Source organism: Balaenoptera acutorostrata, chromosome 5 (genome assembly GCF_949987535.1).
Source record: "Balaenoptera acutorostrata chromosome 5, mBalAcu1.1, whole genome shotgun sequence".
In the NCBI taxonomy this organism is placed as follows: Eukaryota; Metazoa; Chordata; class Mammalia; order Artiodactyla; family Balaenopteridae; genus Balaenoptera; species Balaenoptera acutorostrata.
The window spans coordinates 29,841,667-29,859,715 of record NC_080068.1 but is presented as its reverse complement, the minus strand read 5'-3'; the positions used below and the strand labels follow the sequence as shown (position 1 = coordinate 29,859,715).

Here is an 18,049-nt window from a genome sequence, read left to right as displayed (position 1 = left end):
GTAGCTTAAGTACCTTTAAAAAATGTTTCTCCTAAGTGCCTGTCAATGCTTGCCTTCATTAAAATTTATTTTTCTTCAGTTTTGCCACTTCCATAAGGTAAAGTGGCACTTATATCTTTATGTCTGCACATCTTTAATTGAGCAAATGTGACCCTTTGTAATGTTAGTTTATGATTTGTGTCTCCTATGTGTTAGGCAAACCAATTGCCATACAGAGGTGTGGGGGCAAAACGCCAGCAGGAAGAACTTTAAAGAGAAGCCAGGTGAAGTGGATTAAAAGATAGCTGCAGGAAGGAAACCATAAACAAGACGAAAAGACAACCCTCAGAATGGGAGAAAATATCTGCAGACAAAGCAACTGACAAAGGATTAATCTCCCAAATATACAAATAGCTCATGAAGCTCAATATCAAAAAAACAAACAACCCAATCCAAAAGTGGGCAGAAGACCTAAATAGACATTTCTCCAAAGAAAATATACAGATTGCCAACAAACACATGAAAGGATGCTCAACATCACTAATCATTAGAGAAATGCAAATCACAACTACAGTGAGGTATCACCTCACACTGGTCAGAATGGCCATCATCAAAAAATCTACAAACAATAAATGCTGGAGAGGGTGTGGAGAAAAGGGAACCCTCTTGCACTGTTGGTAGGAATGTAAATTGAAACAGCCACTATGGAGAACAGTATGGAGGTTCCTTAAAAAAGTAAAAATAGAACTACCATATGACCCAGCAATCCCACTACTGGAAATATCCCCTGAGAAAACCATAATTCAAAAAGAGTCATGTACCACAATGTTCATTGCAGCTCTATTTACAATAGCCAGGACATGGAAGCAACCTAAGTGTCCATTGACAGATGAATGGATAAAGAAGATGTGGCACATATATACAATGGAATATTACTCAGCCATAAAAAGAAACGAAATTGAGTTATTTGTAGTGAGGTGGATGGACCTAGAGTCTGTCATACAGAGTGAAGTAAGTCAGAAAGAGAAAAACAAATACTGTATGCTAACACATAATATATGGAATCTAAAAAAAAAAAAATGGTTCTGAAGAACCTAGGGGCAGGACAGGAATAAAGACGCAGATGTAGAGAATGGACTTGAGGACACGGGGAGGGGGAAAGGTAAGCTGGGATGAAGTGAGAGAGTGGCATGGACATATATCCACTACCAAATGTAAAATAGATAGCTAGTGAGAAGCAGCTGCATAGCACAGGGAGATCAGCTCGGTGCTTTGTGTCCACCTAGAGGGGTGGGATAGGGAGGGTAGGAGGGAGACGCTAGAGGGAGGAGATATGGGGATATATGTATATGTATAGCTGATTCACTTTGTTATGCAGCAGCAACTAACACAACATTGTAAAGCAATTATACTTCAATAAAGATGTTAAAAAAAATAAAAGATAGCTGCAGAGAATGAAATAATGCCATTTGCAGCAACATGGATGGACCTAGAGATTACTAAGTGAAGTAAGTCAGAGAAAGACAAATATCATATGCTATCATTTATATGTGGAATCTAAAAAAAAATGATACAAATGAATTTATTTACAAAACAGAGACAGACTCACAGACATAGAAAACATATTTATGGTTACCAAAGGGGAAAGGGGGGGGAGGGATAATTTAGGAGCTTGGGATTAGCCAATACAAACTACCATATATAAAATATATAAACAACAAGGTCCTACTGTATAGCACAGGGAACTATATTCAATATCTTGTAATAACCTATAATGGAAAAGAATCTGAAAAAGAATATATATTTGTATATGTATAACTGAACCACCTTGCTCTACACCAGAAACGAACACAACATTATAAATCAACTATACTTCAACAACAACAAAAGAAAAATTAATAATAATAAAAAAGAAAGATAGCTGCAGATATTTGGACATTTCTTCAGTTGGGTCCTTCAGCTGGGCTGGCCTGTGGCTCCTTTGACCAGCTGAGCACAGCTGGAATGATGCTTTGTCAGTTTCATGCCTGGCCTCTGAATGGAGCAGCAGGTCCCACCCTGGAGCCCTGAGCCCGCTGGAGGGGTGCTGAACAGCCCTGGACTTCACGGAGAGGGGGATGGGCTCCGCTGAGCTCAGATGTCCAGCTGTTCTTGCCAAGGGGCCAGTCATGTGAGTCTTGGACCCATGAAGCAAGCTCAGCGGCCAGCTGAACTCCACCGTGAGACCGCAGTCGAAGTAACCAGGAGCGGAAGAACCGCCCAAGTCCGTGACCCACAACATGGTCAGATAATAAGAAAATGGTGGTTGTCCTAAACCACTAAGTTTGGGGGTAGTTTGTTATCAAAGAAAAATGAGGTAGCAAGATTAACCAGTCACCTGATCTTGACAATAGAAATAAGAGAAAAGAACGAATAACTATGTGCGACAGGGAACAGACCCCCAAATGAGATCACAAGTTGCCCTACACCCAGCGTGAAAGGAAAATCATAACACCAGGAGAATAAGGAGAAACCAAGCCCAAGTCTAAGTAAAAATGAAGTTTTTTAGAAAATTACTTCCATGCTTTCTTGAGTTAGGATAAACCTTTGAGAATATCATAGAGACCACTAAGCAATTACTGGAAATGAGGGATGAAGAACTGGCTTTGAGTTTGAGGCAAATCAAAGTGCGTTAGTAATGGATCCTTACAACTTTCCCAGGTATCTAATTACACATCATCTGGAGTAGTTGTTAAAAGAGTTATATCTTTTTACAGCCTCTTTCCCTAGGCAACTTTTAAGTACAATCTGGAGCTGTACCCAGACCTTTTTTACTGGTCTGACCCCCATCATTTTCTACTTTAAACATGACTGTTAACCTCACAAAGAATAGCATTGAATTCCTCTTCCCAATCCCTGCCCCTTCTTTTTTTCCCCCTGAAACAAACTCAGAGTAACTTGTAAAGCGTGTCACTTATGGCAGGTAAGAATACCTATTTGCACTATTGGTAATGGCTGGTTATTCATGTTTTGTTGGGAAAAATTCATTCATTTTAGAAGTATACTGCTTTAGCATTAGACAAAACTATTTCACTGATAAAGCTTGGATAGAGGTCAAAATTTGTTTCTAGATTGCCCTAGTCTTTTTCTGAAATTCCTGTTTTATCTTATTCTTAAGTAACTAATGATGTGAAATAAAAATAAATAATAGATTTGAGGAAGAATTAGTGAAAAGCTTTAGTAAGACAAGTCCATAGTTGAAATGAACAATGGGAAGTCATCCATTCTGGTACAAGGGATGCACTTTCTCTGTCTTGTTTACCTTATTCAGATTAAAAGCCTGGAGTGAGGAAGCTAGACTTTTTCTTTGATCCTAAAGTATTAGTATTCACTGAGCAATCAATGAAGTAATGGAGAAATTGTATAAAACTTGGATGAATAGTTACGTTCATTATTTTCCCTCCAAAACAACAACTCTGAATTGAGAGATAATCATCATATTTAAAAAACAAAACCAAAAAAATCACGGGAACTCTTCCTGGGCTGTAATTTGATTCAGCTCATAGAATGAAAGCAGGGATTCCCAAGTTGCAAATTGTTTCGTAACAGGTTCCAATTTCCCTCTTTTTACTCCTTGCTTTGTTTTTGTTTTTGTTTTTAAATAAAGGCATTTTCTTATTTTTAGAAGAATATAATGCAACCGAATCAAGATTCAAAGCAAATTGTATCTTATCTTCAGAAATCAAGTGTGAATGATTCATTCTCTAGTGTGAAAGCTTTTGAAATAGAAATGTCAAAATAGATTCCCTACATACCGGTCCCAAAGTTGAGAGTCAGTACCAAATGAAATGTAAAAATAATAAAGAAAGGACCCAGGGAACAAAGGACGGTGAGTTGATTACCCAGAAAAAACCTCCTGGATTCAGGCAGATTTTGGCGAAAGTGGAATTTTAAAACGGTTCTTCTCCTTGATCTAAAACTGAGGTTAAGTCTTAATGAAATAAATGCTTGACATTCTTTTTTCTTTCTTTCTTTTTTCAAACCAAGAACATTTCATGTGCTACATAACTGACGGCTTGTGATTGAACACTGAGTTAATTTTTCTCCATGCATGAGGTAGGGGAGGACGTGGTGTAGGTGAGGTATTCCTACACCAGAAACAGGAATCTGTGACCTAATCCCTCCATTTCTCCATCCCATCATCTCCCACCACCCCCTTCTCCCTGCCTACAGGTAAGGTTTATACTGGGGATATTGAAGCTCAGCAAGATCGTCCTCTGAGGTTCCCCCAAGGAAGAAAGAGGCAACAGAACAAGGTGAGCTAGAGAAGGAATGGAGGGTTTTGATGATTTAGGTGGCTGGGGAATCCAACTGCCTGAGCACTTCCCTTCTGCACTTCTTTCTCCCTGGTTCCCAGGTCATTGTCTTCACAACCATGGAAACTCCTAAAGAACAGCAGCCAGGACTGATTCTTCATGTCTGTACATCATACCCTTCTTGCCGAGTCTCTCTGTTGAACTAAATTATGAATTATGCTTCTTAATCTAGGGATAATTCATGATACAGCATATCACTGAGGAATAAGTGCCCTAAAGTATTATTCAATCAAGAAAAAAATTTATTAAATTGATTCATACGAACTACAAAAGGGACCACTCTACCATGGCACATAACACTATTCAGAGCATATACTCCAATTTTTGTAACAAGAAAATATATTGCAGGGATGAAAAGTTGCCTATATTTCTTATCAAACCAAGCAAATTCTTTCCTCTCCTTGGCCTCTCTTTTCATCAATGCCTCTCTTCTCAGGGGATTATACCCAGCTGCCTTAAAAAAGGTTTTACTATTTATAGGAGCCAAGCATCTTCCTTGTCTTCCTTCTCCTGTTTTTCATTCTTGTTTGTCATGGGCTGTCCTTGTCTGGGTTTGGTTAGATGTTTCCTCGGAGGTGCAGTTTTCTTAGAACACTGAGTGGCCCTTTCCTAAAACTCATTATCATCCTATTTTTACCTAAACTTTGGGACAAAGTTTAATTTTTTAAATAAAATGCTGTTTTCCCAAATTTGATGGTGCTTTTCTAAAGACAAGAGTAGGCATGGAAGTAACTGTGAGCTGGCATGTACATGTATTTCTCCACACACACACAGGCCTACGTATGCTTGTGTTTTAGAGCTACCTAGTCATAGGAAATTAGTGTTAATTTAAAATAAAGGTCATAGGAATGAGCTGGGCAAATGAGAAACATAAAATGTAGGGAATAGCATGAAGTAAATAAGGAAAATGGGTCACAGAAAATAAAATTAACTCTCATAAGTTTTTTTCTGTTTGCAGAAGAATGTTATGCCTGTTACTCTATCCTTTGACATAACTACTACTAATATTTATCATATTCCTTTCAAGGAATTTTATATTCATATACTTATACATATAAATTGCATTTCATCCCTATCCATTTCCCTAATACAAGGCTGCTTTCAACTTTTTCTTTAAATGATCTTGTAAAGCAGGGGTTCACAACACCTGGGCCATGGACGGGTACCAGCCCATGGCCAGTTAGGAAGAGGGCTGCACAGCAGGAGGTGAGCGGCAGGTGAGCGAGAAAAGCTTCGTCTGTATTTACAGCCGCTCCCCATTGCTCGTATTACTGCCTGAGCTCTGCCTACTGTCAGATCAGTGGTGGCATTAGATTCTCATAGGAGTGCAAACCCTACTGTGAACTGTGCATGCGAGGGATCTAGGTTGCGTGTTCCTTATGAGAATCTAATGCCTGATGATCTGAGGTGGAGCTGAGGCTGTGATGCTAGCGCTGGGGAGCGGCTGCAAATACAGATGATCATTAGTAGAGAGGTTTGACTGCACAGAGACCATAATAAATCAATTGCTTGCAGACTCATATCAAAACCCTATCAGTGAGTGGCAAGTGAAAACAAGCCCAGGGCTCCCACTGATTCTGCATTAAGGTGAGCTGTATAATTATTTCATTATATATTGTAATGTAATAATAATAGAAGTAAAGTGCACAATAAATGTCATGCACTTGAATCATCCCGAAACCATCCCCCACCCACCCCGGTCCATGGAAAAATTGTCTTCCATGAAACCGGTCCCTGGTGCCAAAAAGGTTGGGGACCGCTGTTGTAAGGAACATCTTTGTACCTGACTTCTTTGTTCAAATTTTGGATCATTTCCATAGAATTGATTGTAAAAATTGTAATTACGGGGTCAGAAGGCAAAAACATTTGTAGGACTTTAGTTTCTGGAAGGGCTGTTCAATTCCCTACTACCACCAGATTTTGAGAAACATGCCTTTTAATGAGAATTTCTTTGATAACGTGAACATGATTCATATGTTAGTCATTTTAATTTCTTCTTTGGTGATTTTTACACTCATGCCCTTTTCATATGGAAGTAATAAGATTTTAATTACTATTTGTATGGCTTCTTTAAATACCAAGAATATTAACATGTTGTAGTTTTGCTGCAAATATTTTCCCTGGATTACTGCTTTATTTATTTGTTTTTTTGCAAATATTTTCCCTGGATTACTGCTTTATTTATTTGTTTTTTAATTTTATGAATGTTTGATATTCACGTTTTAAAATTTTATGTCCTGAAATGCATTTATAGTTTTATTCAGATTTTCTACCATCCACTTTAGGTTCAAAAAGTCTTCCTTTTCTAGAGATCAAAAACATATTGGTTTATTTTCTTCTATTGCTCTATGGTTTGAGTTTTTGCATGCTTGTGCATAGTGGTTAAGAACACACACTACTTTTATTTGATTATGGCTCCAAAACTTAGTAGCCAAGTGGCCTTGATTAAGCCCTTTCGACCTCAGCTTCCTCATCTGTAAAATGGGGATAATTATAGCACCATCACAGGTGTTGTTATAAGGATTAAATAAAATAATTTCTGGAAAGTATTTTTAACAGGGCCTGGTACATACTAATACTCAATAAATGGTAATAATTATAAATATTATTACTGATATATAGTACAAAATAAGACTTTAACATGTTTTTTCCCCCAGATGGTACATAGCACTGTTTATTGATGAATCTTTCCTTTCCCCATTAAAGTGATTTCAGCCTATATTATGTTCTTGTACACTCTGACACCTGTTTCTGTTTTTCCCATTGATTTGTCAATGTGTTTATGTGTGTGTACCACATTGTTTTAAAACTGTAGCTTTATAACATTTAAGAATATCATATAGGAAGAATATGCGTATAGGAAACATAATTCTTTTTAAAATTGTCATGATTATTTTCTTATTTCTTTTCCCCATATGGGTTTTAGAGTTATATTATAATTTAAAATTTAATTGGATATTGTAATGAAAATACCTAGCTACATCTCTAAATATACAACTTGATAAATACAGGTAGGAAAAATTTTTCATGTATTAGTAATATAATTTAATGACTTTAATTTTTAGATAATACAATACTTTAGATACAAGAGGAAATGATATTATTGGGGTGCTAGGAGTGGGAACAGCAGAATGAGAATTCATTAGTGAATAAAATCCAGATTATAAATGCTTGCTCAAGTTTTTAGGACATGGTCACAAGTAGCATAATCTATTATTTGTCAAGTGAAAGTGATACAGTGGCCATCTATTGTATGTAAATATTTTTATGCAGCAGCCCTTAACATCTGACATGATGCAGAAGAAACCTATGTAGACCTCAGGTTTTCCTGGGAATCACTGTGAATCCTACTAATAGGTGATAAAATTATTTCTGATCTTTGTGTTTACCACTGCAGTGGTAGCATTTTTGTCAATAGCATTACTGCAGTTTAAACTACTAATGGAATTTTTTTGTTTTAATTTCAGCAATAAATTTATTTTTAATAACACTACTAAACATTTTGTTTAGTGTTTCACAATTATTATAACCATAAATTTATAACAAGGATACCATTATAATTCTCTACTACCAATGTAATGAGTATTTTTATGTTTTAACAATAACACTTTTGGCCCTGAAAATTAATTGTTAATGATAAATAATAGAATATCTGTAAACACTAAAATGTTCTTTAAGAAAGTGGGCCTTTTATTTCTATGATGATGGGACTTAGGTGCTCTGATAAAGTGATTGTCAGAGTCTGAAAGGAAAAATGAAAACCTCTTCTAAATTGTAGGTAAACCACCTAAATAGGACATTAAACAGCATTTGCAAAGGATTATTTTCAATATAAAAAAGCACCACAAAACGTGTTATAGAGTTCCTAACTTCATTTTTTATAATTCCTGCTATGAAAATTAGAAGGTATAGAAAATACCTTCTAGAAGTTCATGGAATTCAGAAGGACTTCTTTCTTGACGCCTTGACATCCATGTTTGAGAAGAATTCTGGAAAGACTCTGAGATACTTGATGGTTTTTTTCAGAGTTGGATCAAGGGGTGCTTCTGTTGTCCTCTTTTTAAAAATTAGGAAGCATTTCAGGTATTCAGAAAAGCATAGATTAGAACATAATTCTGAGTACTCACCACTCAGTTCTACTAATCAAGCATTAGAAATACAATTGAACAGTATCTTCTTTTTTCTAATGAGAAATCTACCATTGAAAATACAGAATTTGGATGTCCTAGAATTTCCTTTTCCAACATTCATTCCATCTAACATGTTCCTTTTTCCTTCGTTGCCATAAGGATGTCAAATGGATATAGTTGGTGAAATGCTCTCGGTACAAGTTGCCTGAACCAAAGATGGCTGGTAATCAGCAACTGTGGAAAGCAATTCTAAACAGTAGAGCAAGATTGCTAGTATTTTCATTCCTGGGAACTAATGAACAACTGTCTTGAACACCAATTCTCAAGACTCCTCGAGTTCTCTTCTTTCTGAGAAAACTGCTTTTCTAAACCCAACAACAGGGTATAAGGGAAAGAACCACGTTACCTGTCAACGCTGAGAGCGCAGAGATTGAGGACGGTGATCCCCACTGAGGACTTCTGCAAAAAGGGGAACAACTTGCAGAGAAATACGCCAAAGTCATTGTGATCAAAAGGCCAGCGCCCAGCCAGCAGCTGAAAAAAGGAAAGAGCATGGTAAGAAATGGCAGAGCCAGCATAGGATACATGGACACTTATATTTCTAATTAGGCTTCCAAACTTCTAAATTTTATTGTTCACTATGCTTTTCAGTTAGTGTGGTAGCAATAGAGTATTATCATCATTTTTTTTCATATTTTAAAGCCTCAGCAATTTTTTAATCCTGAACAATGTGGAGAGTGATAAATATAATAACAAGAGATAAAACTTTGATCTTATAGGAAGTAGTCACGCCGCCTAATTTTCAAAGAGGAGCAAAATTTGGGGGTTTGGATGACAGCTTAACTGAGAAGCAGGGAGTCATCTCTGATCAAGTCTTACTAAATCATGAGTAAAATGAATCATTTTCAGCTAGTGGCATTGGGAGATTATATTATCTCCTGACAATCAGCCAATGCTCTGAATAAGATGTTCTGGAGAATACTGGGACAATGAAGTGGTTTAGAATGTACTGGCTTTGCCAGCTGGTTAACAGCTAAAGCCACTTGAAACTCACCTTTTCCTCCATGCTTAACTTGCTGCCCTGCTTCAGCAGGTGTGCCACCAGTGGCCTATATTTAGGCTCAGATTTTCCTTTATCATACAAGAAAATGTGGTTACTGTGACCTGTTTGTAGCATTTGCAGGGACATCTATTCTTCTACGTTGACATTTGAAATTTTTGTTCCAGGGAGAGGGTGATGACCCTCTAGTGGCTGTGGTGAGTAGCAAGAACATAAATGCTCTGTGAATTGCTGATATCTAATTAGAGATATCTGATTAGGTATCGTACTAGAAGCATGGCCTTAAATAATAGCTCAGCTACCTAAAAGGAGGAAGTCTCTGCTGAATATCTATGATGCCTTTTCATGAGTAAAAATGGTATTGATGTCCTTTCTTATGTTTGCTTAGTGACTCAGAATTTAAACTTACTCCACTCAATAGGAAATAATATTGTACTAACTTGACCAACTTCTTTTTTTTGCAGAGTACCTATCGCCATAGTAACTCTAAGTTGACCCTCCAATTTCGTTCTACCATTTCTAAAAGAGTAAGGTTTAATTTCATGGTTGGCGTGGTCATTAATATGAGCCCATGGAAAGAGGATAGGAAACTATTACCCGAGTTCTAATACAAAATTAGAACTTATGCATTTTGAGAGTTTAGTAACATAGGGCTATCTATAATTCTATTTTTTATGGCTAAGATCCTGTTTGACTTAATTTCTGATGTTCTCTCTTTTGGGTTTTCAAACATATTTCCCTTCTTCTGAGTAGTTTTCTAAAAGACCTTTTCCTTCAATCCAGCCCTACCGCTGGTCTCTTCTTCCTCTCACTCTAACTGGTCTTGATTGGTGTCTTCTCAGAATTTCCATAAATCCCTTTGTCCAAGGACAACCAGTAGGCTCTTCACAGAAGTACTGCCCTAAACTCTGACAGTTCGCACGAAGCTATAAAATAATTATACCATTGCTGATTGCTAGTTATGAATGCCTGATGCAAGTAAACACATAAAACATTATTTCTGAGATGAATCACCCCCTAAAAAGAAAACCTGAATATTACTTTTTTACACAGTGAGAATTTAGTATTTTGTCCCAGAACTGTAATTCTCCACTAAAGACTAGAGAGATGTAATTAAAATGTGTAAGGATTGTTATAGGATAAGTTTTGGAACAGTTGAATTGTTATGGTTGGTTCATTCCCGGAGACAGAGGATCCTGAAATCTACGTGGATGGATTTCCCAATTCACACATCCAACAATGAGAGAAAAGAAAAGGATGTTTCTGGCTTAACAAGGGAGACTCTGAAATCCCGTGCAGGTCTAAGTAACAAGTGCTAAGAAAAATGATCTGGGAGAACCCACAACAGAGCATGTATTGTTTCAGGCCCTTCCAATCTCAATTGAAATATTTTTTTTTCATGCTTGCTTAAACTTTTAATTAGGATTAGGTGTAAAGGGAGCACTCAAGAGAAAGATATCATGGAATTGGTGAGCACCAAATAGATCACAGAATTGTCTTTCTTTGACACAAATAGGTGTTTGGTTATTTTTGTTCTTTTTTTTTTTTTTTTTTCTTTGCCAGCATTGATTCTTCTTGGGAATTACTGACAAAGGAGAATGAAAGAAATCATTGGAAAAAAATTTAAGGTACAATCACAGTGTAGACATCCCTGACGTATATCCATTTCATTCTCAAGGGATGTATGGATAGTAACCGTTCTCATGCTGCCAGCAGGAAATTGGGGTCCTACCTGCAGGCAACTTCTCTTTCTGGTTAAAGCTGGCTTCCTCAAAGAGGCCCTGCTTAACTACCCAATCTCAAGTAGGACCTGATTGTTAACCTCTTTCATGGAACCAATATTGGAGTAATCTTAGATTCAAAGACTCCTTTCAGCCCACTCTGTCTTAGCAAGAAAACATATGCAAAAGGAAGACATCAAAGAGACATAGAGTATATAGCTCACCTATTTTTCTCTTATTTAGAAGAGGCATTTTGGAGCTTATGAAAGACTATGGGAAATGTATCCTTTCTGTTATTTATTAGCATTTAAAATGGAAAATACAATATTTAAAATGGTAAAAGTTAAGCTGTATAAAAACTTGTATAATGAAAAGTTAAGTCTCCCTTCTATTCAAGACCCCTTGATTCCCTGCCCAAAGGCAACCACTGTTAATTATAAATTGTGTTTTCTTCTGGAAAACTCCCTATGTACATAAATCCTGTTTGTTTGTTTGTTTTTTTAAAAATCAGAACATTATGGAAATAATACCTTTCAGCAGTCTTTTATGATTTTGTTTCCTAGAGCAGACTTCTGGGAAGCAGTTCTATTGCCTAATTAAAATGTTTTGATTTTTTAAAAGCACGTTGAGGAAAACCACTTAGACTAGGATAGGAAAAGATAAAGAACTGCTTAGCATAAACAGACCATGGTAAAAGAACTAGTTGATTTCATTATTGTTAACAAGCTAATATCAATTCACTGAAAGAAAAACCAAACCAGTCTGACAGACTAACAAGTCGGATTGGTTCAAGGGTAAATCTGGCACCTTGGAGCAGTCATAGCTTATTTTTGCCCTAAGAGGGTCTGTGCTTTTATGTAACCCTCATATTTATAACTTCCAAGGGCATCACACCGTACCTTGTATGTAGTAGGTGCTGAACAAATTAATGATTTCAACTCACTAATTCAGGGAAATGTTTTCACATTTTGAAATTTGATAGCACCGATTTTCCACAGAGAACACATTCACCTTATAATTTACTTTCTATTTAAAAGTCATTTAACAGTATCTGAAAGTAGTATTTCCACTCTTTATGTTGAAACAAACAATGCACCGTTCAACTAGTTGTTGGAGGAGGTGGGAGAATATAGTTCTGTTGAAAAGTCCACGGTAAAGAGGGGCTGCCAAACACTTTGCTCGGAGAGCCCTCCCTTTGTGCTGAGACTGTCCAGCTTGATAAGAGCCACAGAGCAGGCACCTGAAGATGACGCCCGTCCTATGGTCCAATCGGGTTCTCAAGTGGACCACAGAGGAACAGCCCAGGGCAACCTAGGCAGCAGAGGGTCATCTGCTGAGCATGGATTTTGCTTTAGGACTTTTCTGAGGGGACTTTTCTTCAGCTGAAACATAATTAAAGTCCTGATCTCCACCTGAAAACTAAAGCACTACTAAATGGCACAAATTAACGTAGAAATTCTGTATTTGTGTGGCTGATTCGGATTGTGGAAAAATCAACATAAAATTGATAGGCTGCATTTTTTTTTTTTTAATTTTTTTTTTTTTTTTTATAGCTACTTTATTTATTTATTTATTTATTTTTGGCTGTGTTGGGTCTGCGGTTCGTGCGAGGGCCTTCTCCGGTTACGGCAAGTGGGGGCCACTCCTCATCGCGGTGCGGGGACCGCTCTTCATCGCGGTGCGCGGGCCTTTCACTATCGCGGCCCCTCCCGTTGCGGGGCACAGGCTCCAGACGCGCAGGCTCAGCAGCTGTGGCTCATGGGCCCAGCCGCTCCGCGGCACGTGGGATCCTCCCAGACCAGGGCTCGAACCCGTGTCCCCTGCACTAGCAGGCAGACTCTCAACCACTGCGCCACCAGGGAAGCCCTAGGCTGCATTTTTTAACCTGTCGAAAGAGATTTACGTAAGGACTTGTACCACATGATCCACCAATAAGCACCCTGTTTTTAGAATGACTAGATCCAAAAGCAGGATGTCTGGCCACTACTATATTTGGTACAAAGCAATTTCTACTTCGTTGTGATCTTTTATTGGTAGTATGTACAACGTACCTGCTTATGTCAGCTTTCTGGAACATACCTGACAACCAGAAAGTAAGCAAAAATGTAAGGCGCCAAATGGTTGCTGTGAAATTTATGCCCTGAAGTTCACGTCCTTGACTTACGGGCGAATGGTCTGAGTCTTCCCCGCAGGTTGATTTGTTTTTACTTTACACCCATTTTTCTTGTTCTTTTTAAATGGTTCTGTTATTTGTGCATTGCACATCCAAAGTTACTCATCAATACAAACCCTCCTGAGTAATGGTTCTCAGCCTTGGCTGTACATTAGAATGATTGAGGGAGCTTTTAAAAATACCAATGCCCAGGCCATGCCCCTAGATGACTGCTTTTCATTGTGGGGTGCTTTGTCTCCCAGGGGACATTTGGCAACGTCTGGAGACATTTTTCGTTATTACAAATTGTTGGGAGGCTACTAACATCTGGTAGGTAGAGGCCAGGGATGCTGTTAAATATCTTGCAATGCACAGGCCAGGCCCTCTAATGAACAATTATCTAGCCCAAAATGTCAGTAGCGCTGAGGTGAAAAACCCTGTCCTAGGCCAATTAAATCAGGATCTCTGGAGTTGGGGCACAAGCCTGGACGTTTTTAAAGCTTCCAGGTGATTCCAATGTACAGCCAAGGTTGAGAATCACTGCTTTAGCACACTTGTTGTCAAGCTTCAGCAGGTTCAGCATCATCTGAGGGCCTATTAAACCACACTGCTGCGCGCCCCCCACCCCGAGTTCCTGATTCAGTAGGTCTGAGGTGGGGCCTGAGACTTTGCACTTGTTTTGGCTGCGTTGGGTCTTTACTGCTATGCGCGGCAGCTACTCTTCGTTGTGGTGTGCGGGCTTCTCATCGCGGTGGCTTCTCTTGTTGCGGAGCACCGGCTCTAGGCGCGCGGGCTTCAGGAGTTGTGGCTCGTGGGCTCTAGAGGGCAGGCGCAGTAGTTGTGGCGCACAGGCTTAGTGCCTCCGCGGCATGTGGGATCTTCCCGGACCAGGGCTCGAACCTGTGTCCCCTGCATTGGTAGGCGGAGTCTTAACCACTGTGCCACCAGGGAAGCCCGTGCCTTTGCACTTCTAAGGAGTTCCCAGGTGATGCTGATGCTGCTACTCCGTCAACCTCTGCCCTGAGAACCTCTGCTCTAGAGATGCCATGATCAGTAAAAAACTGATAGATAGTTGACAGCCAGATAGTGCAGGATGAGCAGAAAACAGAATATAATATAGACATAAATAAAAAATCATAATGGCTTGGGGCCACGTAGTTTGCACCCCTCTCATGCCGATAGTGCCTAAAGCCATCAGTATAGAAAGGTACAGCTCAATAGCAGGTGACCTAACTGGTATGCATGACTCTCATGTCCCAGGCCTAATGTCCCAGGCCTCACCAGCTTGGCATTATGAAATAAGGCTGTTCTTTCCTTAAAATCAACTTAGACTGTCAATTCATAAGACTTAGGTTCAAATACAAGATTTATCTGTTAGCAACAGTGACCTTGGGTAAGCCACTTACCCATTGTTATGTCTCATTCCTGTATTTGTTAAATGGGGTGGTTCTCATACCTGCCACAATGGTATGATGACCATCTGGGAGGCTCAAATGGGACAATGCTTATGAGAGAATCCACAAACTGAATGTACACTGCACAGACGTTAGTTATTTTGAACTGCTATAGTTTGTAATCATAAACTGAAATGTACCAATTATTCATGACCATGAAGAAAAGGATAATATAAATGAATTTACCCCCTCTTTTTATCCATTCCAGATGCTAATGCCATTACTTGGATATTATCTTTGTTATTGTCATGGCATCTTAATAATGGGATAAGTAAAACCAGCAGTGCATTTTTCTTTGTGCTAATTTTCATTCCAGCCCATCCAGTGAGGATGAGGGCTTCTCCTCCTTCCCTTCATCCCAACCCACCCATCTCAGGAAGGAATGAGGGATTTATGAATATAGTCTGTAATAGCTGGAAACCTCAAAGTAAATAAAATGTTCTCTTCCCCTCAACATGGATTATTGTTGGGTCACTTGAAGCTGGGCATGACGGACCAGGTACCAGTCTTCAGAAAGTGGGGTTCTGAGGTTTTCTTTCTTTCTGGGGCAGGGGCGGGGATGTAGAAGTTGGTACATAGTCGAATCAGCAGTAAAGATGTTCTACGTCTCCTGACAGTACAGACTGGGATGGTAATAAAGCCTGTGATGCCCAGGACAGGCCTTCCATGAGGACATGTTTTCTGGCTGTTGCAAATCTCAAATTGGTTACAATAAAATAAGTCACTTTGCGTGACTGAGAATGAATTTTGCCTTTCCCTTATGCTTTAATTGCTTCCGGATTGAGGCAGAGTTTTCACAGAAATCAAATCAAATAAATAAAACAAAACCCATGGCTTCCACCCTACCCATACACTTTTTCCTTTGACAGGCTCCCCCTGCTTCCCGACCAGCCCAAGAATTTGGAAAGCATGACATCCTTAGAGCAGAGCAGACACTCCACAGATGTTCTCGACTCTGGGTGCCCTCTGTGACCTGGGGGGATGGAGAAGCACTCCTTTTAATGAAAGCAAGTGGCTTGGTGTAGTAAAGAGCGTGGGCCCTGAAGCTCGACTTCCTGGGTTGGACTGAATCCCAGCTCTGCTATGTTTCAGACCATGTGACCTTGGCATGTTGGTTAACCTCGCTGCTTCTCAGTTTCCTCCTCTAGAAAATGGAAATGGTGATGGCAGCTACCTCACAGGGTTACTGTGGGTGACAGAAGAGACCATCCATAGAAAGCAGTTAGCAGAAGTAAGCATCTGGAAATGTGAGCTATTTGCACGGTGTGTGGTTATCAGTCTCTACTTTCTGTCTGTTTTTTCCAGTGAGATTGTGAAGGACGGTCATCCAGGTTACCAGGTCCAGGGGGGTGGCAGACCCCACAGGTACAAAGGGCCCCATTCACAAGGAAATGACTGCCCAGAAGATGAACAGATGTGACCCTAAAGAAGCTGCAAGCAACATTCTGTGGGAACTCAGCCAAAGAAGGCTCTGGAACCCGGCTGCCTTGTACCCTACATGACTTACTCAAGTGAACTGTGCCTCAGTGAAAACTGGAGGTGAAAACTATGCCATATGGTTGACGTGAGTGTGAAATGAATTAATCCAGGCAAAGTCCTTAGAACAGGGCCTGACCCATCACAGGTTGTAAATGTTAGTTCCTGTAAGAGATGGGTTTTGAGGAACTGCTCCAGCTACTCTGCACTTAGATTAGAAAACTTGAGGTTGTTGCTACTACCCCACTATCCATCTATTTCACCATTGAATATTCAGTGTTTTGGTGTCGGCTGAGGTCTTAACTTTTTAGAATCTGAAATATATAGATGTTAATAACAACCAGGTGAAAGAGAGAAAAAACAAAAAAGAGGAAAAAATACTTTTAATTTTTTAAAAATTTATTTATTATCTATTTTTGGCTGTGTTGGGTCTTTGTTGCTGTGCATGGGCTTTCTTTAGTTTGGCGAGCGGGGGCTACTCTTTGTTGCGGTGCACAAGCTTCTCGTTGCAGTGGCTTCTCTTGTTGCGGAGCACGGGCTCTAGGCGACCGGGCTCATTAGTTGTGGCTCGCCGGCTCTAGAGCACAGGCTCAGTAGTTGTGGCTCACAGGCTTAGTTGCTCCGTGGCATGTGGGATCTTCCCGGACCAGGGCTCGAACCCGTGTCCGCTGCATTGGCAGGCAGATTCTTAACCTCTGCACCACCAGGGAAGTCCCAAAAAAATACTTTTTAAAACCAAGTTCCAAACCCAGGAAGGTTATTTCATTAGAGGAAAGATGGTTCACCCAAGATATGGGCTTATTATCCCCAAGAATCTCAGTCACCTGAAGGCTGGGAATGAAAAGAAATGTCTCTGATAAAGCTGCTGTAAGGATGCCAATCTAGAATCAAGGGATTTATGACTTCTACTTTTTTGGTATGCCTAAAACCAAAGGATCATTGGATGGAGAAGAATTAAATGTTTTTAAAAAAGAAAAGTTAGAAGCACTCAGTATCAAAATTGTATAGGTTAGTGCCAAATATATGTGTCAGTATTTTAGGATTTAATTCATAATGGAGAGAAGATTTACGTTGGAAAGAATGAACCTGGCTTTTCCTGGATGGAGAAAAGATAGTTAATTATAGAAAATAAGTGCTCTGACCTGGACACACAATAAGACCCAAAACCTGTTGAAAAAATGTTACTGTTTATTTTAATCAGCACTCTCTATGGTAGTACATGCTAGTACTTATTTAAAAGAAACATGCAGGTGAAAACAAAGCAGAACAAAACAAAACAAAAAATAAACTGGTAGAGATTTCCACATGTAGATTTAGGTAGTAGCCCCAAAAAACTTATCAGGAAGGTGGTAATAAGTAGAAAAAAGCAAAAGCCAACAGCATATTTGAAAGCATGCTGCCTATTTAATGATGTAATGTGTGAAATCTTAAGAACTGAGGTTAGTTCTTCATTGTAAAGTACGTCATGTGGTCACAATTATCCTGTGTTGATGGAAACGATGACCCAACTAGGATACGGTATGTGGCATGAAGAAAATGATACCATATGTGTCTTTTGGGGAAAAAAGAACACTATTGATGCTGAAGCTGATGTGTTACAGTAAATAAGGTTGAGGTGATTTTGAATATTTAATAACAGAAATTCATTAGGAAATAAGACAATTTGCAATAGCTGACGTAAAAAGTGAATTAGGAAGACATGCTCAAGATGGCTGAGTTACT

General features: G+C 39.1%; 1 protein-coding gene across 1 annotated transcript in view; it reads right to left on the bottom strand.

Moving 5' to 3' along the window:
• Window positions 1-18,049, bottom strand: part of EDNRA (endothelin receptor type A) — a 70,103-nt gene that overhangs the window by 18,744 nt on the left and 33,310 nt on the right. The window contains exon 3 of the mRNA XM_007189385.2: window positions 8,871-8,998. Coding sequence (XP_007189447.2) covers window positions 8,871-8,998 — 128 coding nt within the window. The remainder of the gene's footprint in view (window positions 1-8,870; window positions 8,999-18,049) is intronic.